We start from the raw sequence: 23695 nt of genomic DNA, 5'->3' as shown, positions 1-23695 counted from the left end.
AAATATATGAAGTTTTTGGACCAGGATCATGAACTCCTAATCCTATATGCTATTTAGTACTCTGATTGCTATGCTACCTTCTCAGGTTCATCTTATTATGCCCTAAACCCCAAATAATCCTAATGAATGATGTGTACTATAGCTAAGGAATAGACCGTTCTCATAGCATTCTTTTACAGCATTTAAGTCATGCTTTTTGGAGACAAGGCTTTGGAAGCAGAGGAAGGAATCAAACTAGAAGTTTTACAGTCCTGGCAAATGTTGTAACCATCAAGTTGGCACTAATATGAAACAACACGTCCCCTTCTCCAGTGACTATGTTTTAATGACAAAAATTTATTTCCTTGGTTTTGTTTTCTTTTTCTTTTTCTTTTTGAGATATTTCAGTGCAGAATTCCAGCACAGGACTCCAAGATGGGCACATCTTGAGAGCACAAAGTCAGCACCTAACTCCCTGGCTAGTAAAACTCTAATTTAGAGTCATCTTCCCAGGCAAAAATTTGTTAAGTCAGGGCTTCTGTCACTGCTTCTGTGCCAGGGCTTGTATTTATTACCCTGCATATCCTGCTGCGTACCATAAACAGGACTAAAAAGTTGACAGTTGCAGAGTGCAATCAAGTTTTGCACAAGGCAGCAAAGAACCACACCTTGAAACAACATGCTTTGATTGAGCACTTGGTATTAAAGGTAAAGGAAAGGGGAACAGCAAATCGTAACCCATAGGCTGCTGCTGCTGCAGGCAGCAACCATACGCTGGAATGCATGCAGGAAAGACAAGGCATATGAATGCACAAATATTCACTCTATCAATTCTGCTTGTTGATTTTGCTCGCAGCTTTCCAGAGGCCATCTGCCCCAGCAACCTGAGTTAGCATCTTTTATCACTCACGTTCTTACACGGTGGAAATGTTGACAAGCTGCAAAAGCAGAAAAAAAATGGTGAGCAGAGGTCCCAGGGAGGGACACTACAGTCAGCCAGACCAAGCACACAGTCACAGACAGAAGTTGTGAAACATGCAGATGCAGGGAATAAATAGAAGTTTGCTGAAGAGCTGTTTGCTGTTTTTTCTTTTTTTTTTTTTGGCTCCTCCTCACCACCAGCGTACAGAAGCTCTTCAATGAAAACCCAGTGAAATTAGTTAGAACAATTTCAGCTATAAATGAGTGATAGGTGGAAAACTGTGAAAGGTGAAATTAAAGCCTGAAGTATTTAATTAAATATTAAATATACAGCTGATGGGTAAATCCTTCCCTGTATGTGTGGGCACAGATTTATTTGAAAGGCAGAAGAGACGAGGGCTAAGGAACCTACAGTCTTTCCCCTCTTTAAACACATATAATGTGATGCATATTCTCCCAGCCATGTGAGGGGGCTGGGTCTAGCTAGCCCTTTTTGCTTCCATAACATGCCCAGGCTTCAAGGGGATGCCCGTAAATCTGACAGTAAATAAACCATCACTTCTGCAAATGGTTTAATGCAGATGATTCATACTCTTTCTTCAGCAAGACAGCAGGATAAAAGTCTTTCCCCTTCATCACTCACCTAGTCCTTGAGTTATCCCTGCCAGTTCCTGATCACGAATGTTTTTCATCATGTCTTCACACACCAAGGATTGTGGTGTCTTACAGGGCAGAATAAACTAGATATAACTAGGAGCTTGGGCTGTACTTATACTACACTTCCCCCCCCTTATTTTTACACCAAGATGGTTTTGCAAATAATCTATGGTGCTGTAAAAGGAAAGACAAGCTCTCTGCCAGTGTACCTACCATCAACTGTCTGATGAGATTGCCGAATTATATTATATAGCAAGACTTTTAAAGGCTATTGCTAAGCTGCTGAGTCACCAGCCAACCCTGCTAGACAGTATATTATAAACTTTGAGATGTAGTACAATTGGAAAAGGTTTGCCAAAGTTTTGAGCAATGCTATCAGCACCAGTGAGCAGACAGACAAGAAGAAGGATGGATCATGGAGAAATTCAGACAAAAACCAGAAGGCATTTACTGCAACAACCAGACCTGTTACACCTTGGGTTTTAAGTTTCATTGAACGGCTGGTATCTTCAGCGCTACGATGTCCTGTACTGAGACCTTCCTATAGTATTGATTCAGAGAAGGATGGCAACTACTATACACTTTTTTTTTCCTGTACAAAATGGTCAGCCTTCACTACAGTAATGGGTTCTCAATTCAATTTTGCATAACTTGAAAGATTTATTTCTTCCACAGTAATATTCCAAAGTACTTTATGTGAACAGACTCCCACGACAAACTGGGGGTGCCACTGATTTGGCTGTCTGCTCTGGATTTCCCTGGAAGCTTCAATTTGTGCAGGAGTTTGCTCATACGGAACTGGGGTTTTGTACATGTACATAATAAATACCAGAGTGATAAATAGTATTTTTTTCCATGTGACAAGCAATTTCATGTCTCTCTAGTTAATAAATAGTAATGTAATTCTTCCCAAATGCCTATCCACCCTGGAATATGTCATAAGCTTGTAGAAGAAACACTTGAACTTTGCAGTAGAGTAGGGTTATTTTGGGTTTTGTTTTGTTTTGTTTTGTTTTGTTTTGTTTTGTTTTTTCTTTGAGGAGAAAGGCAAGAGCAAAGAGCAAGTCACCTGGCACCCTGTAAAACAGCTCTCCCAATTACTGTCTTGATTTCCTGACTCACAGCTCTACACTTACACTTTTGAAATATGTGAATTCTTAGTAAAAAAATCAAAGATCTGAAAGTTAAACATTGCATGATGGCTTTCTCTACACGAGTTTAAGCAAGTTAAACAGGATGTAATTTATAGAGATGCTGACTACCTGCTATCCTCACTGACTGAAATTAAGCATTCACCGTCTATGAAAGTCACACTCCTAATCTTTAGCCTATTGAAATCTGTGTGCAAAAGCTAGCTTAGATGCATATGCATGAAAGACAAGGTCCTTCTATTTATCCGTATCATGCATAGAAAGAACAACTACAACTGTAAGGTTAAAAGTCAAAAACCTTTTGATTTTTTATAGTGTTCTGTAAAAAAAGCAGCACACACTCATGCTTCTTAAGGAAAAGACTTCAGTGTTGAGCTTTCTTTTCCACTTGCTTCTGAAGCTTTGCTATGGATGTACTACTAACTTTCACAGCTCCTACTCCCTGACCTTTCTGAACTTAGAATCCTAGAATCATAGAATCCTTTAGTTTGGAAAAGACCTTTAAGATTATCGAGTCCAACCGTAAACCTAACAATGCCAGGTCCACCACTAAACTTTGTCCCACATCTAGACTTTAGCCAGGACGATTGTTAGGATTCCCTTGCACTGAGTACTATGGAAATACACAACAAATTTCTTTCAGTAGATTCAGGATTTCACCCATACCCAGTATATTCTGAGGCTGGAATACTTGTAACGTGTGCCCTGTTCTCAGTTTACTTAACCAAAGGACTATTTTTAACTTACAGATATATTTTAATGCCTTAGAAACATCCCATATTATAATAGTTATATATATTTTCTTAACTATATACAGTGTATCGGAAAGGTGATTTTTGAGTTTAAGTAAGAACCCAATCTCGGTGTAGATGCTTTTCCCATGTCTTTGACTGGAAAAAAAATACCTTTTGAGTCACAGATAATGTCTACAAAATCTCTGAAAAAAAAATGAAGTCTGCCTGCAACATCAGCCTGTGACCCAAGACTTCATTTCTGGGCCAAGTGCTGCATACCCACTTATGCTGCATACCCAAAGGTGTTCTTTGCAAATGAGCTCACGGGGTCTTTGGTGCAACTGGCTAGTGAATGGGAGTTTGGAGGGCAGATTGCAAGTCTTCATGTGTGAAGACAGGTAACGAAAAAACAGCTTAAGCAGATAAAGGTGAATTCTTTAAACTCCAGAAAGGTTTTGTTCCTGTCACGTTTTCTATACATATACATACACATACACATACATATACACATACACATACACACACATACACATACACATACATGTATATGTATATGTATATGTATATGTATATGTATATGTATATGTATATGTATATCAAATGGACATGTATGTGATTTTACAGTCAGTCTAAGATAGTTGCCTACACAACTCTTGAACACTGGCCACAGAAGACCTGTTAAAGTTATATTATAAGTTTTACACAAATGTAAAGCTTCTGCTAAAGGAGGGCAAATTCCAGCTATCTGGGAAAAGTCTGTTTGTCACAGGAATACATCAAAACGGAACACCTAAGAGATACTGCCACAATTTCAAGTCTTTGTTGTAGCAGTAATCATCATAGTCCAAGGACACAAACAAGGCAAAGATTACAAACAGGCATATTTTATTTAGACAGAGCTTTCAGGTGCTTGAGCTCTTCTCCACATGTAATTAAACAAAACAAAAGCTTTACCTACAAGCCTCATCTTGCAACAGGTCTTAATTGCTCTGGTGAAGGGTCAGGTATTTGGTAGCTTGGCTCCTCTGTGCAAAGCCCTGATGATATCACATCTTCACTGTCAGAGACAGGAGCTCTCATTAGTGTTACAAATTCAGTCTCACTTGTGGAATTGTTAATAGAAACCTTAAATTTACAGATATTTTTGTAACTCAGTCTTGAGGGAAATCACTGAAACCACTAGTAAAACTAACTTTGGTCAAATATGGAGCCAAAATTGCAATGTGAATTTTGTAGAAAAGCTAGGTAAAGGCTATGTGTTGTTCAGGAAGGGTGTAATAAAAGTTATCTGTATTTTCGCACCCTTTGTGTTTTACAGACAAAACCCTAGGTTGCAAGAACACTGAGATAGCAAAACTAAGCACTTAAAAATTAGGAAGTGGCATTTAAAAGCATTGTATGACCTTGCTGTGATATCCCTTTGTGTTTGTCCTGCCACCCGTGGTTGGGTTACACGTTTGCATGCCATTTTTACCATGGAGGTTCTGTTCAGCTCTGTTCAAAACCAAAAGGTTTAGCACAACCCGCTGCTACTGCCCTCTCCACATTCTGTTCTCTTTTTTTCTTCTCGTATTTCCAGCTTGCTTTTTCTTCTTGATCTCAGGCAGCTCCATACTTCCCCATATCTTCCTCCTCCTTGCTGTTCTACATGTCTACCTCTACATACTCTTGACCACAAAACCCATCTGTTTCCCAGTTTTTATCCTTCGCTGCAACACTTTGCCCCTGCAAGCGTATCTTTCCTGTTCAGTCCCTTGAGTTCCAGCTTTAATCTCTTGATGATCTCTTATTCACATTCCTCCCACTCTTTACCTGTACGCATTTAGTTAGGCAAATTTATTTTAACATTTGTAAAACTGAGGGCAAATTTAAGCAGTATGTAAAAAGAAATGGCTAGTTATGACCAAAAGGCCGATCAAAAACTAAGTATTAAGTGTACATGTAGAAAGCGAGAGAAGACAACCTGGAACAAAGCTTTGTAAACCTTTTAATAGGCCTAAGTACACCTTATAAATTGTATGTTACATGAAATAAGGCTTTTAGCCTAAGTAGGCCAGAGAGATCTCAAAGGAAACCTCATCAAAGGAAATGGTTATAATAAAAATACTAATAGCAGCAATGAACTCCTCGCCTTCGATAATTGATCTCACTGCTGGGCAGCAAATTTGGACTAAAGTTGAATTCGATTTCACCATCCTTTCTCCAGGCAGTTTCTATAGGATCTATAGGATCTTTCTATAGTTTCTCTGGTATCTATTTCTATAGAGTAGGTGCTCCACGGCAGTTTTCCACCGACACCGACCTCTCCTTTGCACAGCAGCTCCCAGCTGCAATAAGGCCGCAGCTTTTGGCCATTCCGTATCTGAAGATGGTTTATTTTGGCCTAAAAGAAAGCAGGGGGGGGAAGGGACAATCACCCTTGGCGGGTTTCAGGGCTGACCGGCCTGCGGTGCCCGCCGGGTCTCCCTGCTCCGGGGAGGAGGGAGCACAGCTCCTTTTTGGACCTTCAAGCGAAAAGCGGGCTTAAAGCATAAAATTCCCCAAAACTGGTGAAATCTAAAAGTGGAAAAACAAGCCCAAAACACCAGCCGTGGCGGCCAGGGCCAGAGGCAGCACACCTGCCTCCCTGACTTCCCCCCCACCGGCCCGGGAAGGTGCTGAGGGGTTAAGCCCCGCCAGGGGCGGAGGCAAGGCCGGCCAGGGCTCCGCCACCACTGGGTTTCCAATGGGACCAGGGAGGCGGCGGGGCTGAGCGCGGCCGTCGCCTCAGAGCCAGAGCCGGCGGCGGCGGCGGCATGTCGCAGGGGCTGCCGGGCGCGGGGCGCCTCAACGACCTGCCCGACCACTCGCCGCGGGTGCGCAGCGCCGTCGCCGAGCTGCGGCGGCGAGCGGAGGCAGAGCCCGGCCAGTCCTGGCCGCAGCCCCTCTCCGACTCCTTCCTAGTGAGGTTCTTGCGCGCCCGGGACTTCCACCTGGACCTGGCTTGGAGGGTAAGGAGGGTCCGGGGGGAGCGGGCGCCGCCGCTGGGGCGGGGGAGCGACCGCCATGCGGTGAGGGCCAGGAGGGGGCGACCGCCTCTCTGTGTGAAGAGCCCCCCGCGGCGGCTGTCAGCCAGGCGGGACTAGCCCGGGGGGGGGGGGGGGTCCCGCAGGCCCAGCGGGCCTCGCACCCGGCGGCCCCGCAGCCCCCGGGGGTGGCCCTCGCCTCAGGCCCGGGGGGTGCTGAGGTACCGGGGGGTCGATTGGGGGTATCGGGAAGGGCGAGGGGGGATGGGGAGGTCGGGTGGGTGAGTCGCGCTGCGTGGGTCGGCCGAGGCCAAGCGGGGAGTTTCGGGGTGTAACTAATTGCTTGTCACGCGTGTATTCAGCGTGGAGCACCGTAAACCTGCGGCTTTGGGCAGCCGCCATGGGGTAACGTAAAGGTTACAGTAAGAGTGGTACAGCCATGTAACGTAAAGGTTACGGTAAGCGTGGTAAGGTCACAACTCCAATCAGGAAACACTATCCCTTAAAGGACATCCTTATCGTGCTTATCAGATTGCTGATTACTAGTAATCTTGCTCGTTTCCCTACAGATTTATAATTACTCTTCACATAAAGCTATAAGTAAATGCCTTCTTTTCTCTTGGAGTTTTGTTATTTACAACACTCCTTCCAGGCTCCGGTAAGTTTTGGTACTGTCCTGGCTGTTTGTGTGGCTCTTTGCCGTACAGGCAGCGCGTGGGTATTTTGTAATATTCAAAGGTACAAATTGTTACCGTTTCTTTTTTTACAGAAAGATTGACAGCCACTAACTCTTCTGAACAGAAAGTATTTCCAAATCTTCTCAGGGCAAAAGCATTTGTTCACTTGTGCTAACTTGAAACTGTGTTTTAGTGGAATTTGATGTTGATGACACAGCATTGCCCAACAGCCTTCACCTTTTAGTTTCTGACTTCTCTGTGCTGTAGATTTTCCAAGTTTAGTTACCATGAGAGAAGACTGATTGCACGTGGATGTATTGCAGATCAAGGTAGCTGAACAAGAATGTGAGAAACCAAATTAAGCTCTGAAACACAAATAGCTTTAAAAATTATATTTTGTGGTTTTTTTTTTTTTTTTCATTTGGCTCATAAGCCTTGTGTCAGAACTTTAAACATTTTCTCCTCAACAGAAGAATTAGCAAGTCAAGTCATATTCCTTTGGATATTTGTGGATCTTACTTTTGCTTGAAGTTCATGATTGTTTATATCAGACGTGCACTAAAATTGTAGGGCTGTGCCTTTTCTTTCTTTTCCAACAAAAGCCATTTTGTTTCCGTGTATTTCTTGGTTCCAAAAAGTAGTCTTAATGAAGACAATATATGCTCCTAAATATACACTCCTAATTGCATTGCAATCGATTATTATTGATAATCCTGTAGACAGGACAGTGGCACTTCAGAATTTGGCCTATACGCTTCTGCACTTTCTCATGATTAATCCTGAGATGTAGGTAGGACTAATGTCCAAGAGTATGGAATCTAAGCTAGGTTTAGAGACAGTCTATGAAATAGCAAATTTCCTATACTCGCCTTGAGAATCAGCACTCTGGAGCTGGGGACCTGTTTTGGAAAAACTGAATCTCTTTGGAATCTTTCAGAATATCTTAGTCTCCACAGCTGGTAAGTTTCTAAATTTCTTGTTTGGACCCGTCTTTGAGATAAGAGATTCTGATGTTCAAAAAAAACCCCACCTGTGCTTAATCTTTCCACGTAGAACTTCAGGTCTCCAAATTCTGTAGCTACCTTTACTTAATCTTCCACATACCAGCTGGCACTGATTTCTAGGTTTCTTCTCTTACAGCATTAGAAGAGAAGCAGCACTTTTTTTTTTTTTTTGGAAAAGGAATGTGTTTATCTGCAATTGGTATAGCCCAGGAGAATTATTGTGCAAAAATCTGTGGTGATCATAAGATGTATATTCATCTAATCCAAGTCTGACCTTATGCAGAAGTTATGTTAGTACTTCATCCTAGACAGCCCTCCTGCCATCAGTCCAGACAGTGGCTGCTCCCTCCCGTCCTGGTTTGATGTTGCCTCTCTGTTTGGAGTTCAGGCTGATACAGTCCCTTTTTGCCCACGGGGATCCTGTGTACTACTGCATAGTACTTGTAGAGCAGCTAAAGGATAATCAAAGTTTGTGGCTCTCTTAATGCTTGTAACCAAAGGTCTTCAAGCTCTTGTCGAGCATCTTCCTTAGTATGGGCTCCTACTTAGCCTTAAATATGAATTGAAGAGTCTGACAACTGACCAGACTGTTTACTGATGCATCCCTGGTTAATATTTGACTCAGATTTATCTGATTGCAGTTTATCAACATTTGGAAGTGCCTCAGAAAAAAATAATCAGGTAGGTTATGTCAAGGCATTCCATTTCTGAATCTTTTGTGATGACTCATTCCAACAGCGGTCTTTCACATTTTTCTGCTGGCAATTCCACACCTGCTTTCAAGTACTGATCTGTTGATATATGTCATGCTAGAAGAAACACCACCATTGAAACAGGTAGCTGGAATTGAAGAACTTGAAGAAGAGCTAGAACTGTCTGTATTTTTTTAAAGCCAGTCGTTATTCAGTTAAGCTCAGTAACACACTGTTCTCAAGTTAGAAGAGAATTCTTTTTCTGCATTTTGAATCACAGGCAGGATTAAACTTGGCCCAATGCCTTATCTTAGAAAGTGGCTGGAGGTGTATGAATGAACCCGAACCGCTTGAGTACAGGCTCCAGAAGAAGAGGTGAAGTTAAGCACATAGCTTTGATCAAAGGATTTAAAATGCACAAATGTTATTGGAAAGAAAGTATTAAATCAGTCTACGTGAAATACCGGCAAACATTTGTCTCTGGGAATGCACAAAAAGTCCTTTGACACAGACTAACAATAACTGTCAAATATCACAGCAAACCTTCAATAGGTAAATAAGAATTGTTCTTGTCCCGTGAGACTTCTGGGCAATACTTACCTGCCAAAAATTAACAGAAAGAACAGTGTTACATCATTACAGCATGTTCTGTGACTTTGTAATCCCTGTGGGAGATATAGGTAGGGATCAGATGGTAACGTGCAAAAGATTTTAGTCTGGGTATATATTTGTACTTGACCTGAGCATGTTGTTTGCTCATTAATTTGCACAGATACACCTACCTACTATATATGCTGTAAACTGAGAAGCAGGGCCACGAATCTTCATTAATCGTGCTAAAGGGTTTATATATCCCTCTTTAAGTGTACCAGCTATGTGTGTATATTTTTCATTGTTGTGATCAAAACCACTGTCGCTTGGATTCAGTAGTGATATGTGAAATCTGGAGAAATAGCATCTCCCTTCTTCCATAAATCCTTTTGCCTAGTGCATTTTGTTATGTCCTTGCATTACATCCCACAACTCTTTTATAAGGCTAGTTCTCAGTGATTTGGGGATGCTGTCTTTTTGTACCTGAAATAGATTATACTCTGGGGAGAAGAATGAAAATCTTTAAATTCAGTAAAAATACAACAGTGAAAGTCTATGCCAAGGGATGTTTTCATAACATGCCACTTAGCCTTTTGTAAGCATCGTTTTTATGGCACTCCGAACTGTCTAAATACCTAGGATCCTCTTAGGAGTTCTGGTTGATACGAAGGTACATAGCCAGACTTTGTCTTTGCCCTGCATTTGACTTACGGAGGAATCAAAGCTTGCTAGTGTGTTGTAGTGCAAATAGCTTGCTTAGAATAACCATGATGTACAAGAAGGATTGTGTCCTTTCCACAGTGTCAAATGTACTGCTGAGTCTCAGGCATTATCTCTGAGGATCTTCACATCATTCAAATATAAATACTAAGTTTAAATCAGTTACTTAGCTGCTTTTCTTTGATCAATGCAGAGGGTTTCTTCAAACAGAATGGAAGAGCCCCTATTAGGCTCTCTGGCCTGACTGTTGAGGAAACACAAGTCAGTCATCCATTCTTCCCTTTGTGCGAAGCCATATGTCTCAATTTACGCAAGTGCCAGTCTTCTCCCAACTGTCAAAGAGGTGATGCGAGTGGAAATGGAAAAGTTCTATGTCTGTATAAAAATACTTTGAATTATTTGTCTGTGTATACCATGTTTAAATTCTGTGTGTAGCTTTATACACATATATTAAAAAATATAAACTATAATATTTAAAAAATATATATGCACAAAGGTGTGTGTTTATGTGTGTGTATATATATGTTTATATTCTAAAGTTTGAGCTGTTGGTTTCTCTGAAGATTGCCAATAGAAAACTTTTTTTTTTCTCTAAACATTGTGTACAGCTGCTGACACAGTAGTGGCCTAATTCTGTCTAGTATTCTTGTTAATACAAATAAACAGTTCTTAATCAAGAAAAAGCAGTTAATTTACATATACAGATACATTGGTTTCTGTAACAAGCACATTGTTTTCTAGTTCTTTTAATTCTAAATAAATTACTAAGTTCACTTTTTTTTTGCACCACATGAATCTTGGATTAATCAGTAACTTTATAATCTCTGATGTTCAGAAATCTGGAACTATCCCCAACAGATCTCAGGACAAAACCTCTTGATTAATGCTTAACTCCAGACACTGTTTTTTTCATCCAGCTTTTCCCATTTATCAAGTTATCTTGCGTCTATTTTCAGATGCTGAGCAGATGCTAAGTAGGTTATTCAGTTTGTAAACACATATAATTATATATTGAGATGTTTTCTGTGTGTTGTAAGTACATGAGCCATTTTTTACACTAGGTGATGAATGCTCCTGTTTTTCCTGATACTAGGTTGCTTCATCTTCTATATCCAAACTGATTGTTATGTATAATATTTATGTTTTTCCTTGTTGTGTTTAATAAAAAAACCCTCGCATTTTTAAAAAATGTTATGTGAATTTCTGTTTAAATAACGTTAAACTAGAAATTTTCAAAATAAACTAAAACTAAGTATTCGCTGCTAGTTTTTGAATTCCATTATGTTTAAGGATTACTCATGTCAGTAACTCTGTGTGACTTCAGTATGTCCAACTGCTAAGAAAAGGATTGTTTACATGAGTAAAAATTTGCAGAATATGTCCCAAAACTAGCTGTAGATGTTGTGGAAGATTACTTAATGCTAACTTTTACTTCAGCTCCAAACTGTTTCAGGTAATTAATTAGGTTTTCAAAATCTGAACACTCATCGGCACTTCGTGGCTTTCTGGCCAAGGGAAGTATGTTTGGAACTTAGCAGTGTTGTGTGTCTGAAAGATGTGCCACTTGCCTATGTCATGGGAAAATATCCATGACAATGAGAAACTAACTGTACTGACAAGATAGGGTTATTTAGGGTATTGAATGCATGTATATTTTTTTTTTTCCTCATCTTGGTTTTGTCAGGGAGCTCTTCAAAAAGATGTTTAAAATATTTTTGTAATTGTTAATTAGGTTCATTAAGTTGTGGTACAGCAGATTCTAGAAGAAAAGGGAGAAATGTCAAAGCTACAGATGTTTGCATAGTTGTTTTGAGGGTGTTTTTGTATGTTGCTGCTGTTTTAGTGTCGGTATTGGAAAGACCAAGGAAAAGAACATGATGTTTTGTCAGTGCTGTCTGGTTGGCACAAAGTGGTTGGGATTGCTCAAACAGTGCCCTTTGTAGAGAGTCAAGCACTACCAGGGTGATAATCAGAGTACCTCGTCAGGCATATCTTTGCAATCATAATGAATTTCTATTCCACAAATAACCTTACTTTCCCTACTCACCCCCCCCCCCCCCCCCCCAATCTTGTTTGTTGGTTTGTTTTTAAGTTAGCCTAGACTAGAACTGATTTAATGCAGTCAAAAGGCTTAAAGTAAAAGTCTGCTCATGGTTAAATGTTTCTTTCTACGGTGTATGATTTAGCATGAGGCTTTTGTCAGCTTTCTCATTGACAAATCAAATAGGATTCTAGCGTGGCAGATGAACTTTTTCATTTTTGTACCTATAAATACATATAGGTGCTGTTTCCATGAAGGATATAGATAATGTTATGATCAGTATATCATATATTTGTAAGTAAATTCTGCTGACAAACAGTAATGCCTTATAAATAGTTTCCTCATGACAATTCTTTTGAAAGACCATCAGAATAATTCAAGACCTTCATTTTATCAGAAAAGCCTTAATCTGAAGAAAAAGTATGTTTTATGTAAAATGATACAAGAAACTTGAAGGTAGAGGGAAGGGTAAGAAATAAGACTAATTATCTAACATAAGCACGCTATAAGGTATAGGGTGGTGAGTCTCAGGTCTCCCTCCTAGACTCTGTGATGTTCCAAGGGATGAATTCAGTATCCACTGAGGTTCATTCTGACCATTCTTTCTGTGGAAATGGTGAAGAAAATTATACTTGCATAAATACAAGAAATTTGTAATTTACTTAAGGTTATGTTTTATTAGTTGGAACTGACAGTTTTTTTAACTCTGTTTCTGTTCTGAAAAAGGATTAATTGAGAAATGAAAAAAACTTAATTTCTGTTAATATAAATTAACAGGAATATAAGACTGGTGGTTGATGCTTTCATTGTGGTGAACACGTTTAATTTGTGAAACTATGCTGAGGATCATATTCGGTTTTACTGTTTGATGAAATATAGTACTAATTTAAAAGGCTAGGCTGTGCATTTTACCTTTAAGATTTAAACCTACGTTTCAGTTTGTTGTGAAATGCCGTGCTCAAAAATTCTGATTCGCTTAGCTTCTTTGGAGGTCTCGGGTTAGAAATCTGAACTGTAGCTATTTAGGAAATTTTAATAGAAAATCTAAATAGCTCTATAGCCATAGCTATACTCTCTAAACTCCGTGCTAGAGAACTTAGCATGGGTGATACAGCAGAGGCAGAATTTAGTTGATGAATTGAGAGGATGCTTTTTAGAAGATAGTCTTGCATAGCTTCCCACTTACCTATGCAAAATGGCTTAAATAAATTTTAGTTGCAGGGCATAGCAGTTCATTTTCTCTACCACCACTTAATTAATATTAAATGAGAAACAGTAATTAGACTTGGAAATTAGAGCTACTGCATCACCAACTTAATTTTTCATGATCCATCTCTAAGATGACCTTTCACAGTATCACCTGTAATTCCTCTACATAGATGTTAGCTCAGAAAGGAACGCCTTTAATTGACTCTTCCTCAGAGTCAGGCCATTGCCTTTCAAGACACAGCCCTTCCTGTGCCTTAGGCATAATAGTTTATGATGCTGACTTCCAGCCTTAGGAACAAGGGTGATCATGTCCCCCGGTAATGGACAGTATCTCTATTTTAGCAAAACAGGTTCTCATTATTTCCACTCTGGAGGAGGGAAATTGTCTAATGGGTAATGGATCCACTACATTGTTATATTCTGCCATTTCAGAGGGGTAGGAGAGACTTTGAAAATACACTTCAGATATGCTGATGATCAAATCCATTTCAAATACTAAACTGAAATTATTGATGGCTGTGTGTACAAAATGGGCTCATACTTTGCAGGTGTGGGGTGGGATGGTGAAGGGGAAATGTTCCTCTAAGATTTTGAACATCTAAGTTCAACAAACCCTGAATGAATGTGATGCAGTATCAAATGGAATAATCATAAATGTAACCTGAGTAGGAAAACTGGGTTTTAGATGTATTGTATGTAGAACCTGACGGCTTTTTCTCCATATTCCAGTTTTTTTTTTCTGACGCAAAATGACAACTGCAGTCCATCAACAAATTGACAAGATTCTAAATTCATCATAACTTATGCACTTGTTTGATCCACTTATAGCAACCTTTTCTACTGGGAGGGATTTGATTAAAATACACAATGAACTGATTGCTAATTTATTGAATTAAAACTCCAACCACATACTGAAAACATATTTTTAACTGTGCTCTTCACATAATATCTGATGGCTCTCTGTCATCCACATTTATTTTTTTCCAGTTATTGAAGAATTACCAGAAGTGGAGAATTGAATGCCCAGAAATAAGTGCAGATTTACAGCCATCTTCTGTTCTTGGTCTTTTGCAAGCTGGCTATCATGGAGTCCTGAGATCAAGGGACCCACATGGAAGCAAAGTTCTAATATACAGAATTGGTGAGTGACAAAATTACTTGGACCTGTTTCACACCTGGCTCTGGCGCTGATGGTTTTGTTTTGTTTTGTGGGTTTGTTGTGTTGTGTTTTTGTTGATGTTTTGTTGGTTTTGGTTTCTTTTTATTATCATGATTTGAGCAGCAAAAAGTATTTTATGGGTACAACACTGGGGTTGATAAAATTTGATAATATCAGAATGTCTTAATTAGAAAGTTCACATATTTATGTTCACTCTTAGAAATACCTTTACATTAATATAAAGCTGAGTTTATTGAGCTGTAACTGTTACATAATCTGACTGGTATGGCTAAAGCTGTACAATCCTTTACGAAGAACTTATTTTCTTTGTAGTGGAATTCTTGTCTGCATCAAAAAAAGTCTTAAGGTTAAAACCCTCAAACCTGCAAGAATATGTGGTTATTTGGGCCTGAGTGTCCCAGAAATTATTTATTTCTATGCAAATTTTCAAAGCCTTGTACTAAGACTGTGGTACTGGTGCACATGCAGCAGCATGCAGAGGGGAGGGAGAGAAGAGAAAAAAAAGGTGTACATCTAGTCATGTACTAACATTCAGTTTAGATGTGGGTGAGAAGTTCACTGGGTTTTCACTGTTTAGATGTAGCCAAGGAGTCCTATCTAACAACACTCTGACGATCCTTGGTTTGTTTCATGCACTCCCAAAAGTCTTTTAAAAAAGATGTAGTTAAATGATCGTGTCTTGCTATATTTCTTTGTGCTTGTTTTGGACAGAGATTATTTTTGCCAACTTTTAAAGATTTTTTTTAATATAAGCTGGTCTAGTAGAAAATAATGCGTTTCTGCAAAGTTGTGTTCTCTGATGCTTTCATGTAGGGTTAAGGCTCATCCCATGTAATTCTTTGGTCAGGCTTCAGAAAAACAAATGAGATTCACTGAATCTTGAAAGAATTACTGTACTGAAGAAAAATTATATAAATTTATTAGATTGCTGATCTGTAGTTTCTGCTAAATGTACTGAATTAAGCTGTTCCTGTCAAAACCTTGTAAGCTGGAGGCTATGGCCATAGGTGGAATGTATTACACTAGGTGGCATCTACAACTATCTACCATTAGGTGGTACCATATACAAAAAGAGTTCAAAAGATGAGTGACAGAGCAGGCACACAAAATAACTTTTGTATTGGCAAATCAGTTTATTTCAGGACCTTTAATATTGCTGGTTACTTCTTTTTCAAGAGAAGCACATTAGAAGCAGTAACAAGCAAAAGTATAGTTGCGTGTGGCATTCTCATAGTAATGCAGTGCAATCTATTTACTCTTCAGGACAATGGGATCCCAAGTTATTTACGGCATACGATGTGTTTCGTGTGAGTCTTATCACATCTGAACTCATTGTAAAGGAGCTTGAGACTCAGCGGAATGGAGTCAAGGCTATCTTTGATCTTCAAGGATGGCGATTTGCTCATGCATTTCAAATCAGTCCAGCAGTGGCCAAGAAAATTGCTGCTGTGCTCACAGTAAGTATGACATACTGGTTTATGCTTCTTCATTGTTTTAACTCTCAATTTTTCATCTGTCCTAAGCTATGGTAAATTTTCCTCCCTTAGACCTTCTTAGAGTGTGGCTTGAAAGAACAAAATCTTAAATCCACTAGAAGTCAGATAGTTCAGGCATAGGTTGTGCTTGTTTTGACTTAAAGTATGTTATATAGCAGTAAATGTCCTTTAACTTCTGGTGGTTTATAAGACTCCATGGACCTGTTACAACACAAGAATTTCATGAGTGTAAGAGCAGATGAAGCCCCGTTTTGTAAGGATCTGTGTTCGTTATCCCATTTCATCTCCTGTCTTCCATTCTTTTGTGCATTACCTCAACATTCAAAGCTTTTTTTTTCCCTGAGACTCAGAGAAGATGAGAAATAGCATAGGCTAAGAGTAGTTAAGAGCAAGACAGTACTAAGTTGTTACCAGTATGGATGATGCCATGTAACCATCCAGCTGCTACCAACAGAATGTATAATGTTTATGATTTGCTTGCTTTTTGCCCCCCAGGATGAGCATTATTTTGTACAAGTCACTGCTACCTCACCTTCTATTTTTTCCTTCCTGTCAAATTCAGTTGAACTTTGCCAATGGATTTGAGATGGGGGGAAAAAAAAAGGAACAAAAGAAAAAAAGAAGGGGCAGAGAATTGACAGGCAAGCTACAGTGTAGTCCTGTAATCCCACTTTCCTTCAGAAGTTGGGCAACAATAAAACTGTTAGCCTAAGATGTGGAAGTGAGCCAGGGAGATAATTGCTCTGATTTGGTAAGGTTCATATCTGAGGTTCAGTCAGAGCTTAGTCATTGAACTAATATCACCAGAACTTCAGCTGTTTTTCCTTTTTGGCATGTACTGTAAAACTTCAGTGAAACCAGCAGGTATTCCCAACTTTTCATATCTAGAATAAGAACTCTCGATGTTCATATGATCCTGGGCCAGATCTCATGAGAACAGGACATGTAAGAGTGTTTCAGTTGATTTCTGAGGTAGTAAACAAGTTACTAGTAATTTTTTACCCTTGAAATACAGCAGAAAGGAGGTAGAATAGGATTTGCAATTACATCTAAAGGTTTCAATCCATTGTCTCGAACCAGGAAATTCTTTGCATGTGATGTTTCCATCTTGACCTCTTTCAGATTTTTTGCATGTTATTCAAGCTTCATGTTTATTATAGCTATTGAAAAAAGGCAGAAAAAAATTGTTTCTGGTGTTCTTTTCTAAGAAGAGAAATCTTTAACTCATTTTTTTTTTCAGATTCCTTTCATCACTTTAACTGAATTCATATATTTCACCCAGAGGTTGTCTTAGTGTTGTTCAATATGCTTGTAGGTAAAAATTAAGGAACCTTAGATTCAACTGGATGTTTTTCTGAAGAAATGTGTCTTGCAAATTACTATCCTGTATGAAGAAACAGAAGTTAATAGAAAGGAAATATGTACTAAGGAATGGAAAGCATAGTAATTTTCTTAAGTGATATAATCTTGAAAAATCTGTTATCTCAGGCAAAATCAAATTGTTTTGTGAAAAACATGGTAATAGACTTTAAGTGTATGGTAACACATAATAACATGCAGTAAACCTATAATCTGATCTTTATCATACATTAAAATCTAAAAGGAATTGGGTTTAAGAAACATGTAGGTTTTGGGGTTTTTTTATCCATAGAAGAGTGGATGAAATAGTGTGAGAAGAGGTACTGTACTAGTGGGGAGAACTGTTTGTGAGAAGTACTATTTTTACAAGCAGAAAACCTCTGATTGCAGAGGTAGTATCAATTGGGTTACGGACGGAAGCGATACTTTCCCCATTGCCTAATTCTGTCTTTAAGCACTGCCATACTTTCTTTGAACTTGAAAAATTCTGGGACTTCTAAACAAATCTTGAACGCAAGTAGAAGTATTTCATATTGTAAAGGCTGTATAGCAGATATAACTTTTATTTTCATTATGACAGTAAACTTGTTGCAAAGCTGAATTTCTGGGTTGGGCAAATTCCCAGTAATTTCAAGGCTCAGAATTATGTTTTTAAGGTCTCTAAATTATTTTTATAATTTATTTAACAAAGTTAGTAGCTTCAGTGGTTTATATCTATATATATTTACGTATTATCCTCCAGGCTGTGAATTGCCAATGAAAGCACATGGCTAGAGAGTTTTTTGGTAAATTAGCAGCAGAATCTCTGCTGTAAAAAATTGTACCTCTGAGGAAAGGCTGAGCACAAGCTTTGTGTACATTAATTACATGTAATTTGGGGAAGGTTTTCTTGTTTCGTTGTTGTTTGTTTGTTTTTTTTTTTAATAGCCTCTCCTCATAATGTTTTTTTGTTTGGGTTTTTTTTTTGTTTGTTTTTTTCCTTCTAATGGGAGGAACAAGACCTGATTTTTCTAAGCATTGTTGGGGCAGGGTAAACTAAGAACACTCCAAAGTGCAGCTGTGAGCAAGGTCAGAAGGAATACTTTAACCTGTGGACTAGATAGTTTTCACAGATTTGTCCTTAACAATAAAATCTTTTCAATATTTTCTTTTTCTTATGCTGTTTTTCATGTATGTTGACAGGATTCCTTTCCACTAAAAGTTCGAGGTATCCACTTGATTAATGAGCCTTTATTCTTCCACCCAGTCTTCGCTCTAATTAAGCCGTTTCTCACTGAAAAAATAAAACAACGGGTGAGTGCACACAAATATTTCTTTCTGCCACAAAACACATGACAATCTGCAGCACTTCCCTTAGGACCTGGTATTCCTGATCACTGAAGAGCATAAATCATTTTTGTGTGTTAGTGCCATACAGGCCTCTGGAATCTAATTGTAAAGCATTTGCAGTTATCAATAATGTGAGAGTTTCAAATGGTTGCTGTTATCACCACTCTAAAGATAAAAACCACTGTGACACAGGGAGGTTAAATGATTTGCTTGAGGTCACACAGCAATCTCTTCTGCAGGACTAGGAAGAAATAGGTCCCGAATCTCCCAACACTCTGCCTATTAATGACAGTGAGAAATTGTCACTGAACAGTGATCTTATGCTCCAAGTTGTGCAGTAGAAGGCAACTTTTTAGTTCTGAAAGACCTGCAGAGGCTTTTATGCATCAAAAATAGGTCAGGCTTAAGTTCAAAATTTCTTTCCAAATAGCTTCTTAGTTGTTTTAAATTGTTTTGCAGTTTTAAATCTGAAAACTCTGTTTGTCTTTAGATGCAAAAGCATGCCAATAATTCTGAAAGAATTCTGGGTTTTGTAGCATAGGAAGAATATTGGAAGTTTCAGCTGGCAGAAAAGGAAATACTGTGAAGTCTTAACAGCAGGACTAAGGTACAAAATAAGCAGCGCTGCCTATTGTTATTCCCACTCTGAAGCCACCTTGTCTTGGCACGTGGATCTTGTGCATTTGCAGTAGCCACTGCATTCCAGGACAGTAGATGCAGATTTTCCTGGTCACTGTTAGCTGTTATTTGCCAGTCCCCTTTTTCTCACATGTGTGTTTTGTTATGGGAGAGAGGTAGGACTGTTTCTGCCAGCTGTGTGCAATTAGTCCCTCATTCTGAAAAGATGGTAAAAAATGTATGTTCCAGCAGCTCTATGCTGTGGCCTTTCTTCTCGCACAGTAACACCTGTGAAACAAGCCCCTGTCACCCGATCCAGCTCAGAATACCTCAGACTAGAACTCAAAAGGCAGAAAAGAGAGCAGATGGACAGTAAAGGCCTAAAAGAAAACAAACAAGATATCCCAGTTCATGGAATGGAACAGAAGCAGATTGGCTTGTCTCCTGGCTCACAGTTTCGGGCATGATCTGAAAAAAAAAAAAAAAACCTGTAAGGGCCAGTTACCTTCATAGGAATAATTACTATTCACTTGGTATCTCACTTCCTGATGAGGAAGTGTTAGAATAAAAAGCAGCCAACTACCATTTGAGTGCCTATTATTGTAGTCTTTGTGTTATGATAATTGCAGAAAATTCTTGTCGATAATAAGAGGCCTATAAAAGTTTCTGATTGGAAATAATGAATAAGGCTTCAAATTAGCTACCATAAAGCAAGAAGAGAAGAACCCAAACTACAGTATTACAGGGGTTAAAGTGGAGGAGTAGTCTAGGATCTAATTTCTGTTGGAACTGAGACATAAGGACTGAGATACAGATTCTTCTGAATATCCTCCTTGGCACCTGTCTGAACCTACATACATACTTACTACATAATGCTTTTAAAAACATGTGGCAGGACCAGATAGTAATGGCCAGGAGCCAAACACTGCTCTGTTCTTGGAAATCACTCAAAAACAAATACATAGTATCTGTCATGACAAGACCAAACCCCAGTCTTCCCCATGGTTTAGCTCACTTTAGCTGTAGGGATGTAGTGGGTACCCTCAGCAGTGCCACTAAACCAGTCAGGAACAAGTGTGTAGTCAGTTTCAGCTCCTGTGCTTGCAGCTCCACAAAGTGCAGTTCCCTGGTTGTAGTCCATGCGTCATCCAGCTGCAGATACTGAGCAGGACGGAGTTTGAGCACCCATGGGAAACTCACACGGTGGTACTTTCTTCTTCATTTAAGGAGCTCATAATGAACAAGTGTGCTTGTTTAGTCAAACCAAGATGGTGACTTCAGCTCTTGCACTGAGTTTCTTTGCTGCCTCAGTAGTCTTGCTTTCATACCCAAGTAAATGCTTTTCATATTCTGTTTTAGGTGTACATGCATGGAAATAACTACATGCAGACTCTGACCGAACACTTCCCGGTCAGCATTCTCCCACAGGAATATGGGGGGGAGGAAGTCTCCATTGAAGAGCTGGCCAAGGAATGGGCTGACTTTATAATGGCATCTGCAGATTATCTTAAGAGCATTTCTCTGGTTGCCCAGGAATAACCTTACTACAGTATTACATCGAGTCTTGAACACGGGAAGTGGAAATGAGTTTAATATGAAATCTTTCATGTAAACTTGAAATTATTGTGAATTTTTGTGAATGAAACACATATGTCTTTGCAGGGCACTGAGTGTTATATTGACTGCACTTTTATACTAACTGGAGTCTATCAGTACGTACGTCTGAAGAGATTAATGAATTCCACATGTTTGCAATACCGTTTGTAGTTGATTAACTTCTATGCTGAGAGGCTGGATAGCGCATCAGATATCAGAGGTCGATGCTGCTCCTGTTAAATCTTTGGAGACAAGTCATCCATAATAATGTAGTCCAGAACCTTATGCTTAGCTCTTGTATCTTGGCTTGTCAAGATAATAGGATACAAAAAAAAGAACAGAACGTGAATGGGGTAGACTGGTTTGTTGCGGAAGTATGACTACAGGGCTAATTTACAGAGAGTGAAAAGAAGCTGCTTTTTGGATTGATTCTCAGGGAAAATGGCTGTATCGTTAGTTTGTGTCAAATTGAAAATTAGTCAGCAATAGCAAGACATTTGTGTTAATCTCTGTGCTGCTTGTGCAGCTTCCCTTTTTGTGCTAATTATTACAGTAGTTGTCCAATTTTGTAGCTGAAGATAAGGAAAACACCATATACCTATCCTTCAAAGGGCAGTATGAATCAGGAGGAGGAACTGGTAAGAGAGTCAAAACCTCCTTGACAAATCTGATTTTCTTTCTTTAAAGAGATAGTGTCTATGGAGAAGCTATAAACAACTCAGTTTATGATCACCTTTAATTCCTACTGTAGAGCAGTACAGAGGTCAAGAACTCTTAGCTGTTTGCAGTGTCTACTTGTTTTGGAGGGTGAAGTAGGTTACCCTTTGTGGATCTGAACTTTAGAAGTTGTGTGGTGTGGTTTAAGGGTTCTTGTAGGTCACTTTGGACCTCAGAGTAGGAGATGCTGTGTATCTTCCTTTTATTTTCAGAAAAGTAATTGGCAGCTTGCCAGTGCATTTCTTCCAGTGCCCAACAGAAGATAGAATTTGTAATTTCCGTTGAGCCCTCTTCTTTATTTCTGTAGGAGTAATGAACAAAAAAATAATCTGTCTTCTTGAAAACAGATTTACGTATTTTTTTTAAGGAACATGATTCAGATATGAATACTGCATGTGTAAAAGCTGTCGCTTACCTTACATAGCAGTATCATCCTGCAATCCCCAGCATTTAATAATCTAAAACTTTATTTTACTTTTCACTCAGCTTTTTGTTAAAAGCTCTGTTAGTACACCAACTGCTAGAGTTTATTTACCCAGCTTTTAACTCTGTTTTGAAATAAGCCAGGGGGTCTTTACATAAGCATTACATCTTTAAGCATTCCATATGAATCTTTATATAAATGAATCCATTAAAAATACTTTGTTTCTCGGGTACCTAGAAGTGCTAACTTCAGTTTCTTTGGAATTTTTAGGACATTGAGATGTTATATGCTTAAGGGAGAGAAATTAGACTATCCTATTAAATCAGAAATGTCTTATTTTAGATTGTCATTAACACTACATTATTGCAAAAGCCTTCATTAGTGAGAGGAACATGTATGAAATGCCCATAGAATATTTGTTGGTCGTAGTTTCTTCTGGGGTAAGGTCAATGCCAGATACAAAATTCTTTCAAAACCGACAAAGACTTTTTAATTTTTTTTTTTTCCTTCCAATTCCCTCATTTCCTCCAGTGCATTTTTCATTCTGTTCTTTCAGGATATCTTTGATACGGAGTCTAAATTTAAAGAATTATTTTTCAGATATATTTTCACATATTCCTATATTTCATACATCTTTCTTTTTCTCAGATTGAACTATTTTGTGATATAAAAGCTCCTTAATTAGAGGAGTTCAGGGAAGTTCTAATTCTTCTTTATAAGAAAATAAACCAAGTAGTCAGGCATCTGGCAATTCTTCAAGTGTGTAACTCAAGTTGCAAATCACTTAAGAACTGGAGAACTGAAGCTATCGTCTTAATTTTACGCCTCTTCAATTTTAATCCTTGAACGTAAACCACATAAAGGAATGAACTGTGTTTCAATGAAGAGGAAAATTCACTGAATTCTATGAAACCTATGAAACCGATCTCTAATCATTGCTGTTTTATGTAGCAGAGACTTCATTTCATTGCATATGTATATGCACATGGACAAAATTTACCTGTTTTTTTTTTTAAAATCTTCATTTCGACTATGCCAGCTCTATGAATATAAAGTCCTAAATGTCTTCAGAAATATCTGAAATCTATCATTAAATGGTAACGTGTTTGCATAACACAACAGTCGGAGCACTGAGTGCAGTTATTTTTTCATGAACTGTTAATTATTTTTTAATGTTTACATATTATATAGAAGGTAGGAAACTCTATGCAAGGGACAATGGCAGATGCTGCTAATAATAAGGACACAAATTAATTAGGACATTTGTGTAATGAATGGCGGGGTATTGGTACGATGGGTGGTGGCATGGCGTCTTTGAGCTGCAGAGTCAATGAAACAAAAAAGTAAAAATCTGTTTAAGTGCATTATTCTCTAAGAATATTGGCAGTGCCTCTAAAAAAAGTAAGTTGCTGTTAAACAATGCAAATATAACTTACTACTTGACTATAAGCACAATGTAATGCACAATGTGTTTGTTTTTTTTTTTTTTAATTTTGTACTTATTAACATCATTATATTAATAAAAAACTTTTCTAGTTGAACCAGCCTCCTCTGTCACTTTTTAGTGGTACAAACGTTCCTCTACCGGAGGACGG

At 38.7% G+C, this 23695-nt stretch overlaps 2 protein-coding genes across 2 annotated transcripts in view; one reads left to right on the top strand and one right to left on the bottom strand.

Annotated features, from left to right (window-relative positions):
- The window catches only part of YTHDF3 (YTH N6-methyladenosine RNA binding protein F3), an 86902-nt gene that overhangs the window by 54268 nt on the left and 8939 nt on the right, over window positions 1-23695 (bottom strand). The gene's annotated exons all lie outside the window — the stretch shown is intronic.
- Window positions 6237-23635, top strand: TTPA (alpha tocopherol transfer protein). Its single transcript, XM_082479820.1, has 5 exons — window positions 6237-6432; window positions 14369-14522; window positions 15825-16018; window positions 18599-18709; window positions 20723-23635. Exons 1-5 carry the CDS (start codon window positions 6238-6240, stop codon window positions 20900-20902), a joined length of 834 nt encoding a protein of 277 aa, XP_082335946.1. The 5' UTR covers window position 6237; the 3' UTR covers window positions 20903-23635.

This window comes from Vanellus vanellus, assembly GCF_965231255.1.
Source record: "Vanellus vanellus genome assembly, chromosome: 2".
Lineage (NCBI taxonomy): Eukaryota > Metazoa > Chordata > Aves > Charadriiformes > Charadriidae > Vanellus > Vanellus vanellus.
This window is presented reverse-complemented; position numbering and strand designations above follow the sequence as displayed.

Excerpts from the sequence above, each read along its gene's own strand:
- TTPA (XM_082479820.1), top strand. The coding sequence starts at position 6,238 with ATGTCGCAGGGGCTGCCGGGCGCGGGGCGCCTCAACGACCTGCCCGAC. Across the intron at positions 16,019-18,598 it reads AAATTGCTGCTGTGCTCACA|GATTCCTTTCCACTAAAAGT; the intron begins GTAAGTATGACA and ends GTATGTTGACAG. Across the intron at positions 18,710-20,722 it reads CTGAAAAAATAAAACAACGG|GTGTACATGCATGGAAATAA; the intron begins GTGAGTGCACAC and ends ATTCTGTTTTAG.